General features: G+C 37.4%; 1 protein-coding gene across 1 annotated transcript; it reads right to left on the bottom strand.

Annotated features, from left to right (window-relative positions):
* Positions 1-261: 261 nt before the first annotated feature.
* GHRHR (growth hormone releasing hormone receptor) lies at positions 262-16,246 on the bottom strand (the record flags this gene model as incomplete). Its single annotated transcript, XM_082045142.1, has 12 exons — positions 16,159-16,246; positions 15,489-15,596; positions 14,158-14,258; positions 10,899-10,996; positions 8,962-9,094; positions 7,908-8,061; positions 6,532-6,592; positions 6,357-6,426; positions 4,939-5,030; positions 4,050-4,179; positions 2,656-2,697; positions 262-384 (listed from the first exon to the last, which is right to left on the bottom strand). The coding sequence occupies exons 1-12, from the start codon at positions 16,229-16,231 to the stop codon at positions 262-264; spliced, it is 1,185 nt and encodes a 394-aa protein (XP_081901268.1). The 5' UTR covers positions 16,232-16,246.
* Between the last annotated feature and the right edge of the window lie 1,899 nt (positions 16,247-18,145).

Below are 18,145 nucleotides of genomic sequence, written 5' to 3'. Positions count from 1 at the left end.
TGTTTTATGTGATGCATAGTATATTGATTAGACGGTTATTGTGTGTTTAGAAGGCCAGTCAGTGTTTAATCTGTCACTGAAATGCTTTGTCCTGCAGAAGATGTCCAGTAGGCAGAACCGCTGTAGAAATGGATCCTCTTCTAATTTGGTCAGTATGAACTACAGTCATTATGTTTGGTGGGTTTTTTTGCTTTGTTTGTTGTTTGTGTTTTTACCTAATCGGGTTTTTACATGTAATTACTCCAGATCCTGAAGCCATCTTTAGCACACAGATGTGGTCATTTTTACTCCAGAACTAGATGGCACAGTCCATCTTGTCCTCTTCCACACTGGCATAAGTCCATATCTCTTTCCGTGCCACCTCCGGCCAATTTCCGTTTGCACCTCAAAAGGAAAGGAAAATGTAATTTTGTGGTCAAATACTGCTTGGGAGTAGACTGGTGAGAAAGAGGAAAGACAGAAATAGTCACTAGAGAACTGTAATATTTAGACATCTCAGTTCAAGTTAGTTCCTCTGGGCTCCATTTGTAGCTGATGGAGAAAAGTAGGATCCTCCAGAGAACATTTAGTCTGGCCTGCCACTTAGAGCTGGCTTCTCTTATTGAAAAGAGTAAATGAACCCCACTCTTTCTTTCAAGAAAAAAGGACATGCTTCATGTGGGCCTGCGTAAGTGTTGCTATTTAATGACTGTGGGTGCAACAATCAGAGTTTATTATTAGAGCTGTAACACAGTTCTATAAAAGAAAAAAGTCCCACTTCCATTTTTAACCTGATTTCAATTTCTACCTGGTGACCCTCCATCTGCCTTCCTCTGCTGAACTGAGAAGTGTATTAGCACTAAGTAACTTTCTCCCATCAAAGCAGTGACACTATGAGACCTTTATGAATAGTCATCTCAGTCTTCTAAGAAATAAAAGAACTTGCAATCTCTAACACTGTAAAACGTTTTGTCCATCGCTAGAATGTTTCTCAGCATTTTTTGTCTTCTCACTTTTTTTTTAAATGTTCATTTGAAAATTTATTCCAGCAATGGTCTCACCAGTGTTGCCTACACAATTAAACTCATTCATTCTGCATTGTTTGCTCTTCCTCAGTTCCTAAGAAATGTAGTCTTATTTCCATCTGTTTCTTGAACAATACAATCCGCAGCAAGTTTCTTAATCAACACTCAGCAATTTGTGATTGAGAAATAATATTACTTCATTATTTAAGAAAGTGAGGTGAAAGTCATTAGCATTCAGGACACGTTTGCTTTCTGTGGTTTACCACTGTGTAAGCCACGCATTGGCATGTTCACAGAAACACACAACAGGTCCAGATCAGCCACTAAAGACTGCTTTCATATCTGATTCATATTAGAAATGTGCCTTTCCTGTAATTTAATAGGAAGGAAATTTCTAAATTGAAGTGCTGTGTGTCTGGAATGACAAGCTGAATGTAAAGCTATGGTCTACAATCAGAAGAGATTAGGATTATTAATCGACTAATGAACAGGAGTGTCAACTCAACACACACATCATTAGAGCAGTCAAAAATTCATAGCCATAAACTCAACCAAAAGGCTAAGAAATGTTGACATATTTGAAGACATTTGTTTTCATATTTCAGAAATTTCTGACAAAATTAAGTAAGTGTGGACCATGGCACAGATGTAGTCAATTAAATACTGTTTGAAAGCTTAATTAGCCTTGGACTTTAAACTTTGAAAAGGGAGATTTAGTCAATGAAGACCAGGGAGGCTAGAGCAGGTCAGTTATCTCTAACGCAGATAACTGTACTTGGACATTTGAATATTTCACTGACTGTGATGATTAGGGATGGGATTCACCTCCTAAACACACCTTTGACACTCTAGGGAATGCCCTGTGAGGTGGTTTATATGAATCAAGAGACTCTTCCTTTTTAGGAGCTGCAGGTAGAAACCAGTAGAGTATTAGTTTAGTCTGAAACCAAATCCCAGCCATACTTGAAAACAGCCATCTCAGCTACCCTGTACTCAGAAAGAAGGGTGAAATTCCAGGGTTTCAACCCATTCTAAAATATGAAGGATAAACTTTTATGTTGCTTATATAATTCATTTAAGATGTATTCTTATCACAACATCTAGACTACAAAAATGGACTTGGATACTAGACTAAGTGGAATGATTTGTGTTCCACCAACAGTAAAATTCTGGTTTACATACCCTAAATGAAAAAAATAGATTTAACAACCTGAAGAAATATCAGGAAGCTTCATGACCATATTAACAATACTAAAAAATAATATTCTAGTATTGGGCAATCAGCACACATTTCAGTTCCTTCCAATTTAATAATAGACCTTTAGTACATGGAAATCTATTTGCATCACTGCAGCATCTTGTAGTTTCATGTCTGGAACTTGAATAGGTTTTCCAAACCACACTGTAGCACAGTAATGTGCAGAAAGGATAAAAAATGCTTGATAGAATAGCAAGGTAGTAAAAGTGCATTTCTCCACTAGATGGCTTCATTCCCATTAAGATAATTTAAGTGAAATTCAACTCCATTGATTTCCATGTTTCTTGACAACCCAAAGAAACTAAGATTTTATTATCTGCTTGCATGAAACTGATTATTAGCTCCGTATATCTGCTAGTGAAAGCAATGCTGTAAAGGATATAGGTCCCTTACCTCTTGGTTCAGGAAACAGTATAGAACTGCTACAATAAACCCCTGGATAAAAAAAGAAGAAATAAAAAGAGAAAAGTTGAGTGTTAGTACAGTTTGAAAAGCCACTTACATTATCTGACTTCATGATGGTACTGTGTATGCAAAGTAATAAGTACCATTATAAGTTGAAGCATTGTTATAAATTGAAAAATTCCTTATGTATCTCTGATAAAGCTGAACAGCCAGACCATCAACTATTTAGTGGCATTTCACCAAAGTAAATTCAGTAAGGTGAGTTGAATTCACAAGAGCAGATGATATGGCAAGTGAAGTTCTCTCATACTATGCTTACAAAAGTACGGTCCATTCTACAGCCAAACATCTGTGACCTAATTATTCACATAGTATAAATCAGTAAGGAAACAGACTTCATAAGCGGATCCAGGTATGTAGCTCATACGGCTTTCCAGTCACCTTCTGTGTCTTTGCAGTACACCAGATGAGATCAAATTCTGGCCTATTGAATACTTTTGTTGAGATTCTGAACTGAGATAAACCCAGGAAAATCCTAGGAGGTCAATGGATCTATATGATCAGATACCAGCTAAACACTTCATGCTTTTATTCAGTTTGTTTATTCCTTACATTGTAAATTAACTCGATGAAAGGCCAGCTCCAGGTACAAAGGGTCAGGATTAAGGTGTACAGGGTGTATCAGACAGGACTGACATAATGGGTTGAATCCTCAAGAGGACTAAACCAGCACAACTGCTGGATTTTCGGTGATGCTCGCTGAGAAATGATGCCATGCAACCATTCAGAGGGAAGTGTGCTCCCTTATAAAGTTTGGTAGGATTTCTGACAGCGGCTTCTTGTAGATTCTGAGATGCAGCAGAGGGAGAGGGAGGAAAGCAAAGGGCAGCTGGGTGTTGCCTTTCTCATAACTCACGTAGCAAAAACACCTGGAGGGTAAGTCATCGCTATTCTGTGGTTATATGCTTGCCTAGCAATTTACTCTTTGCCAAAGTATTTGAAAGGGGGCTGGACCTACAGCTTTGATTGCCCCTGGGTAATTTAAGGTCAGCCTAAATCAGATTGATCTTGTCAGTGAAGGTGTGTGGCTTACCACTGGTAGCAAAGAAGATTTTCCATGCTTGACTTTGACCCACCACCCAATTTACCCATGCATCTGAAATACTTGGCCTTGTATTGGCAAAATCTGCAAATATGACAGTCTAGCCTACATCAGATCAGATGCTGGTCACATAAAACAACACAACTCAGCAAAGAACCATGAACTCTGTGAGAAGACACTATCTTCAGGATTAAATTATATTTTTTGTACAATGCTAGTTGTTGTGTGGGAAGTAGATTAAATTAGAAAATCTTCTAAGAAGGAACCAAAGCCATTTTACCTGAAAAGATCCAATACAGAGCTCCAAGTAAAGACGAACCCCCAGGCTAGTATATTCCGGAAGAAAGTTGAAGACAATATAATGGGTTCCAAATAATGGAATTAGAAGCAGAGTTGACCTTGAGAGGCGTCTAGCATGGGATATTAGCAGAAGTAAGATAATATTATTTTCTTGAGTGTAGACTAATGCATGCAATGTGAAACAGTAATGAACTTAAGTTAAAAAAAGTATCTAAATATCTACACGTGAAGCTCATATCTCTTCTGAATTACAGTGCTGGGCAGAAAGCATAATAAGAAACCAGCCGGAAATAGATTTCTGATCCTTGTTGCCTTACTTGCAATACCATGTTCCTGGCAATATCATGTTCACGGCTTTTTTAATGATATTTTGACGTTCTGTCTTTCTGATTGAGACTGGAGTTCAGGAAAACACAAGAAAATAGAATATGTTTTGCCCCATGGGAGCAATTGAAAATTTGACATTTATTTGTAAGTAAATTCAGAGGAGGTAATATGCAGGCTTCCTTTATAGATCACATACAGAAAAAGACATCTATAGAGTAATTTATCCTACCCTAAATCAGAGATATAATGTAGATTAAATTAACGGTTTCCTAGTCTCTCCGTTGATTGTAATTGGAAGCTAGACATCCGAACTGATCTGAATACATCATGTTCAGGTGGTCACTGCTAGGTGAGAAAAGTCTCATCCTTTGTCTAGTTTCCTTGGGAATGGGATAAAGTTGGTAATTTCTAAAATTTGATGCCAACCAAACTGAGCCTGTCTGTGACACCAGATATGTGCTTCCTCTTTTAAAAATGATGAGACAAGTTTTTTATGAATAAAATTAGTGATTTTTTGTTGTTGTTGTTAATGCATACACTACCTGTACTGAGAAGAGTTGTTGAAGTTGATTTGTCTAGGGTCTAGTTTTTTCAGCAAAATTCTGATGATGTTGATAAATAGGATAAAATTGACCTGTTCACAGTATTTTTTTAGGGGGGAAAAAAAGAAAGGTTTACATTCACATGTAGAATTTTGCAATGAAAATCTGTTTTGTTTTGTTTTGTTTTTTTTGGGGGGTTTACTTCAGCTATTATACAGTTTGTACAGTTTTTATGAGATCAATGTAAGACTATTAATGTCATTCCTGTTGGCAGCATTCAAAAATCTCAGTAGGTTGCATTCCTTCCTAAAGAAGTAGCTCAAGAATTGAGAATTTGACTTTCTTAAGTAAACTATTTCATCAATAGCTTGTGTGATTCTTTTGGGGGTTTTTAGCTCATATAATTTTGATTTCTTTTGAAATGGTTATTGCACTAAATTCTGCCTAATATCTTTAAACATCATTAGTAGAATTCATCTGATGAAATATAAGTATCTAACTTGCAAATAAAATTTTCTACAATTGCAGTTCAGCACAGCTTTACCCAAGTCTGTGAACCTCAGTTTTCCACAGAGAGTTTCTTCCTACACATTTTTGTGTGTGTACACACCAGCTCTTCTTTAGGTGAGGCTGAATGCTTAAATTTGCCTAAGAATTCCCATATTTTACCAGAAGGTCTAGTCTCATTTTATCCTTAAGGACATTCCAGCAGAAAATCATCACTGCAATCCCCTGAATCTCTTGATTTTAGATGTGGATGACAGAAGAGCACTAGTAGGAGGAAAAAAAATTGAGATAGAAGGAAATGTAATGTTTTATTGAAACATGGCAAACTATGACTTTTCATTCACATTGTTTGCATATATATGCCTTATTTGTATGCATTTGTCCTACAATTAAAATAAGCTTTTAATATGGCCTTAAGGTTGTCTATTAGTTGCTTTCTCAAACACTGTTTGGCTTTAATGGCATATAGGAGTAATAACACATGATGATAATTTAAAGCTTATCAGTTTATTCAATAAATGTCAGGCTCAAGAGCTATTATCATTATCATCACCTATGGACAGAAACCTATTGCCCTTGAAATTTTGTATTAAAATTCATGGCTGATTCTGGACACTTAGGCTAAAAGTTTGGGTTTTAGCATCATAAGGATGGTTTAGCCACTCACCTTCTATTAATTTCAGACAAACTGACAATTCTGTGAAAGTTTTCATTTGTTTAAAGGATATTTGCTTTGGGGAGGGGTAGTTCTCTACTTCTTTTTAGTTTGCATTGGACATAGGCAAGTTTACAGTAGAGATTGTACCACTGCTCTTCCTTACCTCAAACAACATTTCAGCAAACAGTGACCAGATTTTAAGTTAAAATCATTTTTTTTTCTAATTAATGTTGTCAAACTCAGAAGTACCTACCCCAACAGAAATTATAATAGGTCCTTTGATTAGCCACCAGTAAGGAGAGCCTTGATTAATATCCCAGCATCTGAGAAAATAACAGTGTGCTTAGAAAAGTAGGTGTATGTAATCACTGCAATCGATTTAAAAATAGAACCAAGAATACACAATAATGGAGGAAACAATGACTTACGCTGTGTCTTCAAAGTAGAATTTCGCTAATATCCATATAAGGGTGAAAAGTGTAGGAAAACCTGTCAGAGAGTTAAGCAAAAATTGTGGTTGTCTAGTTTGATCAATTAATCCAAATCTTGTCCACTGAAACTCTGCTATGATGATACATATCACTAATTTTCAGAACTGGAATTACCCTTTGTGGCCTGTTCATGTAATAGGAATTGCTTTAAACTCACAGTACATACCTCAGAATAAATCTGCTGATACCTATGATGGAATGAAACAAGTTGTGACACTGCCTGTTTGGTGATTATACATCAATGTGAAGACACAGAAGCTGCTTTGTGCCTGATATATTAATAGTTCTGCCATGGAAGCCTGAACTTGTGACCTCTTACTAACATGAGCACAATTCACCTGTGTGATCTCACCTAAAATTAGCACCTGCATGCAGATAACATGTTAAACCCCAGGTTTATGTAATAAGGGTGCTTCTTGCATGACAAAATATTTGGGATTAGCATTTACCAAATCTTATAATAGTAACATTAAAACTTTACAAACACAGGATGTGATTCAGTCTAACTTAAACCTCCCTAAAAAGGCACATGAAGTCTCCTTAAAGTACAAAAACTGATTCAGCTTGCTTAGTTGTCAGGCCTACCTTAACCTTTGGTGGCGACATGCATGGATCACCTCCCCGAAATGCCCAAAAATTCACCTGGGCAAGTGAATTCACCTGCCATGCAGGAGTTCTTTGCTTTTTCCTTTATACAGAAACTTTATGAAGGCACAGTTTCTGATTTCTAAATCACTACAAAGTTCTGAACAATTAGATTTATTGCAGACTACAAAAAAAAGGAGTGGGGATGTTGCTGCTTCATGCCTGTGCTGTTATTTAGTTGATAGAGCTCCTTTATTCACACAATTGCCCAATGCAAAAGGTGGGCTATAGCAATATCAGGACTACAGAAATGCCTGTTGTGACTCCAGATGGACGCATTCTCAGAAGAAAACTGTGCAATGATATTCTGCATGTACAGGATCAGGGTGCACCTAACTTTGATGTTTGTGATAGCTCTTTAGAGCTATTAGTGTTTTCAATGGGGAGAGGAAGGTTAAGTGTATTGGATCTCTCTCTTTAGGTTCCCAAATACACTTGATTTTCTACATGTTTCATAGGGACTTGAATGCCGTACTTTAAAAAAACCCCAACCTAACAAACTTGTCTGCTCCTCACTAATATGCATGTAAAAATAAAATCAAAGCAATGCACAAGTTAGGCATTTCAATTAGGCAGATTAAATTCCACATCCAGTATTTCTAATGGAGTGGATAAAGCCTGATATAACATCTTGCCTTTCATTAATTTCATGCAGAAGTCTTACTTACCCCAGCCAAAGAGAACAAGCCACCAAAAATACCTTCTTCCATGCGAAAGAGATGAGAGTAGTAGACAGTTTAGGTAAAGAGCCTCTACTAGCAGCCACATGAAATTGGTCATCATGAAGTAGTGGCAGAAAACAACTGAGATCTTGCATTCAGTCTAGGGAACAGGAAAGTCATAGTTTAGGCATTACTTGTGGATACATGTGTTTGATTTACAGACGTAGTATGTATCTGTAATTCTGGCTGAGATCCACAAAGAACAAGATCTCACAATTGCATGCATGTTTAAAGGGAAAATTTCAAATGTAATATGGCTTTTTGAATAGTAAGTCTTTAACCCTCATCATACTTTGGAATCTCTCTAATGTATTTTACTTTATATATCTATGCTGGAAACACAGCTTGGTCTCCCAAGCATGTGATTTACCTCACAAATGTACTATCTTCTGTGTCCCTTATATGAGTAAAGTCAAATGCTCCATAGCCCTTTGATAAAACTTCAAGGACCCACTTTCCCACTTAAGCTCAGTTTTAAATTTTTATGTGACCATCACCAATGCAGAAGAACCATAAACCTCTGTTTGAAAACCATTGCCATGTTGCTAAAATTTGTGGCTGGATCAAAGTGAAGTTGATTGCCTAATACCTTGCATGTCATGTGGTTTACAAATCAGAGCTTCCAGTCAAAACAAGAAATCCAACATTTCCAGAATAAACATATTTTAAAAGCTGTGTTATGAGGTACTCAGAGATCATCAACTTTAGTCTTCAGATCATAGGAGCATAACAGTGTAATACTATATTTTTCTATGGCAAAGTCTATATCTGATCTAGAATACTAGATCATGAATTGATGCATTAAGAATGAAGAAGGGCATGAGGTACACACTTATGGAGGTAAAACATACTTAATAACAATATTGTATAGTTTTTATTACTATGTTAGGAGGCAAAAAAAAAAAGTTAGTAGTAAAAAAGAGCCATGAAAAGTGAAACCATCTATAGATGGTATGCAAAAACATCAAGTACCACCGTATCCTGCTTTTCATGTGCTTACTGTAGAGAAGCTGCAATGATCAATGTCTTCCTCTTGGAAAAGTACAGCATCCTTAATGAAAATAGCAATAGCTTTTAAGATGAAAGTAAAAAAGAGCTGTACATGGATATAATTTCTGGGACAGCGAAGCCTCCTGGAAGAAAAGAAGATAGGTCCTTCTGAGGTTATTAACTGACTTGTGCTAGCAGTAATTAAAATATGCAATAAGCCCTTGCTTTATTTCAGGTATGTCCAGGTACTAATAGAAAGAACACTTGCATGCACTGAGCTCTTCCTGCAGGCACTGAGCTCTTCCTCAGGTAAAGCAGTTCACCCACAGTTTACATTCTAATTTCGTTCCTTGTTAGGTGGTGCCCTGGTGATATTTCTGGCCTGCCAAATTTCAGGCATCTTAGTTTTAGTTTCTGTTCATGATACCTAAAGCCAGGCTTTTGAATGGCATTATTTTTGGCTCGAAGGAAACCTGCATTTGAGGAATTATATTTACTGATACAATTCTGACTATGGCTAAACCACGACCAGGAACAAGCATGCAGAAATATCCTGGACTAACTAGACAGTTTTCTCAATGAACAGGGTAACAATTCTTAGGAAGATTTTCTATACCTGGTGCTGTGACTGAGTTAAATTGCATTAAACCCCTGTGTAGACCGCATTATCCAGAATTAGAGAATTCTTCCTTAGTTTACCAAAATTACTCTTATGAATTAAATGAATTCAGATATGAGCTTAAAATGACTGGGCACATCTACTTTAAATTCTCAGTTAATTCAGGTTAATTTTTTACTTTTGGAGGAGTTACACTGCTTCAACTTTATGTTTTCATTTGGAGCTGAAGATCTTAGCTAATAAGAAAAGAGTTCCATTAAAAGCTGAATTCCACCCAGATCAAATAATCTCAGGGTCACCTAATCTTAAAGCTTACTTAAAGTGTGCAGAATTTTATTACTGAAACTCACATGCCAACGTCATTGTTAACTATAACTTTTTCCTCCCTATTGCTAAGTCTCGTTATGTCCGTTATGTCCATTGTTTCTCTTTCCCCTTATTTGGGCTGGTTTCTTTTCCTGAGGTCAGTGTGGATGTCAATAAACATATCTGTTGACTTCCAGACATGAACTAAGAACCAACAGAGGTCAAGACACTTTCCCCAGAGAAACCTGATTCTCACAGAGTAATACTCTATTCTAGAATAATACTATTATTCTATACTATTCTATACTATTCTATATTAAATATACTATACTCTATAATAATACTCTATTATTTTTCATCTTACAGAAATACAGGAAATAAACAAAGATGAATAAAATAAATCCTACAGAGCAGCAAACTTAAAACCTACATTATATGAGAAATTAAACCATCAGTTTTACTCTGGATACTCTAAATTATACCTGAAAATGCCTAATAGCTGGATAGTTTAGTAGGAAAGAAATTTTACCAAATGTAGCTAAATTCAGAGCCTAGGTTTCAAAGCAAGTCTTCAGTTGTAAATATTTCAATAGTAATATAGGCAGTGCCATAGGAACATTGATTCAGAATCTAGTTCTTTTTTTAATAGTCTTCTTATTAATATAAAATTCACTGAAGCCTTAAAAGACAAGCATACATAGGTTATAAAAGCTTATCTTCATTACAGCTAGGGCAAGCAAATATATCTATTGGTTGTTTGGCGTCAAAGTGAGTTGCTGAGTTTTGCCAATAGACATCTGGAGTTTATTTCTCAATACTGATTTTTCTTATGCCTGGCTCTCTCTGATCACTTTTGATTGCCAGCTTCAATTTAATATTATTAAACCAATATGCCAAGAAATTTTATTTTTATTCTTCTGAATTTCTATCTATATTGTTTTGTTATATCTGAAGTTGTCTTATACAGTCTAAGATACTATGATCTGTTAAAAAAATAAAGGTCAGGTGATAAATTTACATACCTGAATGCAATAAGGACTGTGACAGCAATAATGAGTGAGGTGATGGATACACTGTACCCTACAGTGTAGATGATCTTTATAGTAGAAAAGTAGGATTGCTATAAAAGAAGATAATTATTTCTCACATAACCTGCAGCCAAATGACAGCTGTTTTACTGATTCTGTTAGTTTTGCTTTGTTTAGTGATTCCAGTCTCTTCACATCTCTGACTGCCTTTTTTCCCCCTATTAATCCCACAGCAAAATTAATCTGAAATCACTCATATTTCTTTTGCGAAGTCCCATTTTATAGCTATGTGGATACAGGCCAGTCTGATAAAGAAACATGGATTGATCAGGATGGTTTCAAGCTCATTCATAAAACCATAAAAAACCCCCAAAAACTAGCTAGTCTTCCACTAAGGCATTGCAAAAACTCTTATGCATTTTTATAGGAACTGCATTTTACACCATGTTTTCTCCACAACAGTAGCAGGACAATCCTGCTGGCAGCCAGTTGCATGATGAATACAGAATTCTGTCAGCCTTTCCTTATGTTTCTCCCCTTCACTCTGCTTCCTTGCTTACAGTTTTATTATCTATTCTTCCTTTCCATTTTTATTGTGTTGTGTTTGTTTTAGTTGGTGGAGTTTTTTTTTTTTCTTTTTTCCCCTTCTCTTTTTTTCTTGTGGCCAAACTCAACTGTTACTCAGTCATAATGTCAATCAAAATCCATTTCAATTTAGCTGGTGCCTCTATCAGACATGATCTGTGAGTGAGGATGACTTCAACTACCGCACATGGAAGCAGAAAATAGAATGAATAAGCTCCAGGCAGCAAATCTTTCCCTTCAATCTAACATGGTCTATCTCTTGGGTCCCATTTCAATGTTTTTATATCCTAAAATCTATGCAGCTATGCAGTATGTTGACACAGTTCTAAGTAGGGAAGGGCAGATACTTTTTTTGAGCCTTAAGTATAATTAAAGGCATTATAGGGTAGACATTGGATAGGATTCATTTTCATTTTTTTTTAGGTGCCTAATTATGAGCAGATGGGTCTATGGTAAAACAAGCAGTGTGAGAGGGTGGCCACAGGACTCTACTGTTTTATTGTTAACACAATTGTGTTTCTTCTTATTCTGTTCCTTTTTCTAGTTAATGAAGGGAAATAAGCACCCCTAGAAGACAATTTGACTCATGGTAAGATGGGACCTTATCACTTTCTATCAGCAACAAAAGAGATCTACCACTATACCTGCCTTAACAAGAACAGGTCCATAGGTCCGGTTTAATAGAGCAAAACCTTTGGTGCTGAGGACCCTACATCCACGTTGTGTGCATTTCTTTCTAGCCACAGTCTAATCCCATGGGCTGAAATTTTATCATTGGTCAAAGCACACTAGGTCCACCCTGCATTTGTCTTCTGGATTAGTTTTATCCATAGGAAGCTGGATCATCCTTTGTGAGAACATGCCTCAGTGTAAATGCAGTAAGTGGGGATAACCAAGAGATTTCCTTGAAAAACTCACACCTGATCCTGACCAAAACACTAATATAGATCCACCATGTACAAATTAACTTGGATTTACACTTTTTTCTTCTCTCTTTTTTTTTTTTTTTTTGAGATTAGTGAAGTCAAATGATACGTAAACCATGCGTATTGACCTTTTCTGTCGTGGATGAACTCTAAATTGTATATGACAAGGGTGTCACACTCATTTTCGCTAGGGGCAACATCAGCCTACTGGCTCCTACGTTTATACAGTCCTAAAATCACATTTGGCCCTTTGAAGGCAACCTCGAGGCTGATGTGGCCCCTGGTGAACATAAGTTTGACACCCCTGATATATAATTACCCACATACCTGATCATGCACAATTCCAGCCAGAGCTCAGAGGAGTCCCTCAGAGCTACAAAGATAGCTAGCGAGTCTGGAAGCCACCACTCCATAAGAAACCCATCAAAGCTGTGCTAGGCTGACCTTAGCAACCTCCACTTCCAAATCAGAGATGAAAAACACAGACAATAATAAGAACCTTAAGTGGATGAACCTACAACTGAATAGCTTACCTTGAGATAAAATGTGGGTTACTAATAAAATCCATAGAGTCATTTAATTTTTTTTTTTTATACCAGAAATGTAAGGAACCAATAAAAGAAGGAAAGAAAGAGTTGCAGTTCAGTGTTTATTTATTAAGAGCAGCAGGCACTGTGGCTTAGAGAACGGAAAGGAAGTTTGAGTTAAGCAGTGTGATAATAGTCAGTACAAAAAGTAGAGGGAAGAAAAGAGAAATCTCCCCATGATGATATAAATTAAATTCTCTCCAGCAAGATGAATAGATGTCATCAACTACAGTATAAATGTTATTTTTGTTCTCTCTATAGTAGGCAAAAAAGTATGCTATCCACCTGACCTCTACAAATAAAGAAAAAAGTGCAGTATTTAACCTGTACAGGGGAAGTATAGAGATCTAGAGTTAGACTAGACAGCTAATTTTTAATCACTTAAGGTGATTTCTACCTCCTTTCTATCAGTTTCACTTAGCGGAGTTTTCTTCAGATTCAGGATTGTGATATTTTTCATGAAAATATGCTATAGTATTTTAACTTACTTCTTTTGTCTGGAACAAGAGTTACAGGAAGCTAAACACACCTATACAATATGTTTGTACCTTTATTAAGTAGAGATCAAGCACTATATTTTCCCTGTACATATAACCTCTAAATATCACCAATTGTGCAAAACTAGCTTAAAAAATATGTCAAATTCTGATCTGTATTACAGAGATGTAGATTTTGAAACATTTTTTTATTTCTTTGTTCAATAATACATTTTCTGCTTGGCAGGACGATAAACCAGAAATCCCTCTTGTCCCTCTTGTCCTTAGATATTGCTGAGTTTGCAATGCATGCTCTACTGATGCTGTGATGCCACAAAATCATCTTGCTGACTGATATTATTGGAATGTCTTAATTAATATTTTATGAATATTTTGCAATATATATCTAGCTATTACATCTGTGAGCGATTTGAACAGAACTGCATGATTGTGTGGAATTTGCAGCTGGCTTTATTTTTGTTATACTCTTATACCTGAATAAAAAAACATCCTTAGTAAGACTCCAAATAAGTGGCTAGAGGAATATTTGAATTGCATTCCATAATTGGTAAGAAATGTTAGCTTCAGATGATTTTCTCTCCCCAGTGGTCTTCAGGAATAGAAAGGAATCCTACAACGTCAGTACACAATTCACATATATTTATTTAATTAAACTTACTTCTTCAAGCGGAATCTCATCTTCTACTGGACAAGCAATATGGTAGGGAGGGAATGAGTCAGACCAGCCTTTCTTTGTGCAGTTCCTTTTTACTATTCCAGCTGAAACAGGAACAATTATTATTTTTTTTTTTTTTCTGATGAAGAGCTGTGTAACACAGAAAATAAAAATCCCAGGAGATCTCTTCCTGGTCTGAAGGTTATACCAGGAGGAGAGGATCATCTCCATTAGCATCTCATAGAGTTGATAGGACATTTTGCAGGTGTACATTCAGGTAGTCGGTTACAAAATTTTTCACTTTATCAAGAGTCAAACAGTGGGAAGAAGGGAGAGAACCGAGGTGACTGAGGTAGAGGTGGAAAGGACTAAAGAAGCATTAGTATCAGGGAAAAGAAAGCCCATTGAAGAAGATTGGGAAGAACTGCTCCATCAGACTTCTGCCTCATTCAACACTCACCCCTCTAATGCATCCCTTCTTGCTCCCACCTTTCTTGGAGCTTACTATTTCTTTGCAGATCAGAGACCAGAATAAGTAGTTTTTTCTATGAGGATAGTATGCTTTCATAAAAAAAGATTTGAGTCAGATGAAGGATAAGTAAGAGAATCCCGGGGCAGGAAATGAATCTGCAGAGATGAAAGGGATTTTCCTTATCCCTCGTTTATAACTAGCATGTGCTGGGTGAGCAGAGGTTGGGCTTTGCAGTTTCTTTTTCTTGTTGAAGTGCCAAATCTAGGTCTTTCCTGGAAGGTCATTTCCTCTTTATAGGCTTGCAGTTTTCTTCCTAGCCATATTGACCCAGAAAGTACGCAGTCACAAAGGCATTATTTAGCAGAGTGTTGAATTTGACCCAATAGATGTGCTTCTTCAATGACAAAATTCTGCTTTGTATGTCGAACCTTGGCCTTACAGAACAATCACATTATTCATTCTGCCACCTTTTATTTCATCCCCCACTAATCAGAGCATAGATCTCATAAAGCCCCATGCTTAAGTTCTGACCTAGACAAGTCCCATACAAGCTCAGTAGAAAACTCACACAATAAGCTAATCCCAAAGCCTATAGAAAACAATGGAAATACTCTACTGATTTCAGTGTTCTTTGGTTCAGGTACTAATCACAGACTATGGGATTATATCCAGTTATGGATGGTGCTTAAAATATGTGAAGAACTGCTAAGCCCCCTCAGATCCTTCTGAAATCTTTGCAGTAATACTCTGATCCAAATAGAGCAGAAGCTTAAAGTGTTCTGTCTTCACCCCCCCATTTTTAGAAATGTTCTTTCATGGCATACAACACAATGTGAAGAGAACAGCCATGATTGTACATCACCTGGCTTCTTCATGAAGTGAGAAAGGATGTTTGGGCATGGTAAGGCAAGGGTCTCTCCAGCATCTGCCTCTGGCCAGCACAGTAATTTGTCCCAAGTTCTCTTGCAACCTCAGACAGAAAGTGAAATACATTTTTAAGTGTAGTTATATTTGAGCAACATAAAAAATAATAAAAAGCCTTTAAAACTTTGACCATCTACCCTTTACATATCTTATAAAAATAGTTGAGCGACAATTTTCATTCTACAGTGAGAAATAAACACCTTCACAGGACTATTTAATCCACTTTATTCAGATGTCCTACGTTAGACGGGTGGGTTTTCAGACATAACACAGTAAATGAAAATGTATTGTGGAAATAGGAAGAACAGTGATGCTGGAGGAAAAACCAGATTACAGTACTTGTCAGGGGGTTACTCTGGTTTTAAAGACCAACACACCCTTACACAGTAACCATGATGTCATGAATAGGACAAGGACACAAGTATTCATTCATATTTAAATGTGAAAAAAATATTGAAAAAAAAATAATTGAATGTGAGTAGATGGAAAAAGAGCCGACCAGAGAATAGGGATGTGGAACAAAAAGTAAAACAGTCATGCACGCACATTGGCAGAATGGCTGTGTCCTGACTTTGTTAGGGTGTTGCTTCTCTGTCAGAAATGCTTACCTGGTAATGTTGCATTTCCACGCTCTTCTGAGTCCTCCAGACATTCGGCTTCCTTTTCCTTCAGCTCTGTCATAAAGTCACATTCTGGGTGGACAGTCCCAGCAACCTACATGGGCAAGAGTTTCAGCAGATTAGTAAGAAGGTGATGGGTAGAATCTCAGGAGACATTAAGTCTAGACCCACTTTTCAACTAACAAGGCCATGTTAAGGACACAGAGCACGACCTTCGGGTTTAGTAGTCTCTTCACAAATTGCAGTGCTTTTGGCAGAGGAAGCTAGATGAGCTCTGTCAAAGGCAGTTGAGCTGTACCACTTTATATCAGAGCAAATCTTTAGGCAGTAGAGCTCTCAGAGGAAAGTTTGTAAGATTTCTCTGGCTATGTTCATAATGAAAGACCTCTTTGCTAGGGCCCAGGCTTGAATGCAGCACTCATTTATACCCTGAATTTAGCCCCTGCTAAATCTGAACCCAGGGAGACAGAGTGCACTTGGATGGGCTCCTTATCTTTAGAATGAAGGTCCCAGCACTATAGGGCATGCTGCAGAGCACGCCTGCTTCTCAGCATAAACATGCCCTTGACGTCCTCCAAATAAACAACATCTTGAAACCACACACAATTACTGCAAAATTGTCTTTTGAATGAGCTCTTCACTCCAGAAGGAATGAATCTGTTCTCTCCCTTCTGCCATCTGCCTTTCTTTACACAGGATGGGAGGCAAAATTCCTTTCTTTGGAAAAAAAACCCAAACCTCTCTACCAAAGCGTTTGTTGGTTTGGTATACTGGTGTAGAGAAAAAAAATGGCACCTAAAGTTTTAACAGCAGGAGCCTTTTGTTTGCTTTAGTCCTTATTTAGACTTGTACTTACACAGATACCACAAGAGAATTAGAAGACATCCAGGGTGCCTGGACCACCAAAGCACAAAGTCTGGAGCAGGCTGTTACACACCATGCCTGCTGTAAGTGTACACCCGGTGCAGATGTATGTACATCTATTTTTCATGAAGAAAGCAATATGTGCCTTATCCAACCATACCCATTGTCCCCAGTGCCACAAAGCCAGTTGTCATCAGAGATGTTCACTTCTTAGCTCCACACCCTGGCCACTGGTGCCAGTGTGCTCTGTATGTGTGAATATGGATATAAAGACATAGATATACACAACAGAAAATGAACTCAGGATGAGATTTGCATGGTGAACAGGTGGCTGGCATATGGTTCAGCTTTATTCCATTCAGGGAAGATTAATATTCAGGTAATCTGGAAAATAAATAGCTGGTTTTCAGTTCATTCAGAGGGCAGATCATATTGGTTTCAATAAGCCAGGATTTCCCTTCCATGCTAATGTCTATGTCTCATGTTGATCTGCAAAGCATTTGAACTGCATATTGGCCAACACATTGAAGGTCTCAGGCTGCTGGAGAACACTGGATTCATTGCACAGTCGTTGCTTTTCTGGGGTTTGAACCCTGGCAGTTGACAATGCCATTTATCCACAAGTATGCCCTTCGAGGACATAGTCTGCTTCCCATTTACTTCACTTCTAGGAGGATGTGGTTTTCCTGCCAAACTGACAAACAGCAGTGCCATGGATGAGTTTAAGGCATCAATGAAAAGGAGGTCCCCATACTCAAGGCTGAATGAAGTCTGGTGTATGTGAGATGAAGGTAACCATGAATGAATGGAGCAGAGGCCAGCCATTGTCTTAGCCCCAGGAGGTGGAGATCTGATGCGCAGAACACCTCAGAGACATCAGCCCCAACCAGTAAAATGAGTAGTCTAGAGAGCCCCTCAACTCCACTAAGATATGCAATGGTAAGCAGGTTAACAGAAAATTGGCATCTACCATGAACATCTTTGCTCACTTGGTGTGTCTTCTCATACCCACGTATATTCTTTCGCCTTATACTCACCCTGGCCAATGAAACTCGTCTATGCTGAAAAGCTCACTTACCCATCATATTTGGCAGCTCTTGCAAAAAGTATC

Source organism: Streptopelia decaocto (genome assembly GCF_964273445.1).
Source record: "Streptopelia decaocto genome assembly, chromosome: 2".
NCBI lineage: Eukaryota > Metazoa > Chordata > Aves > Columbiformes > Columbidae > Streptopelia > Streptopelia decaocto.
Note: the sequence above shows the minus strand (reverse complement) of the source record. Positions and strands in the feature narration are given on the sequence as shown.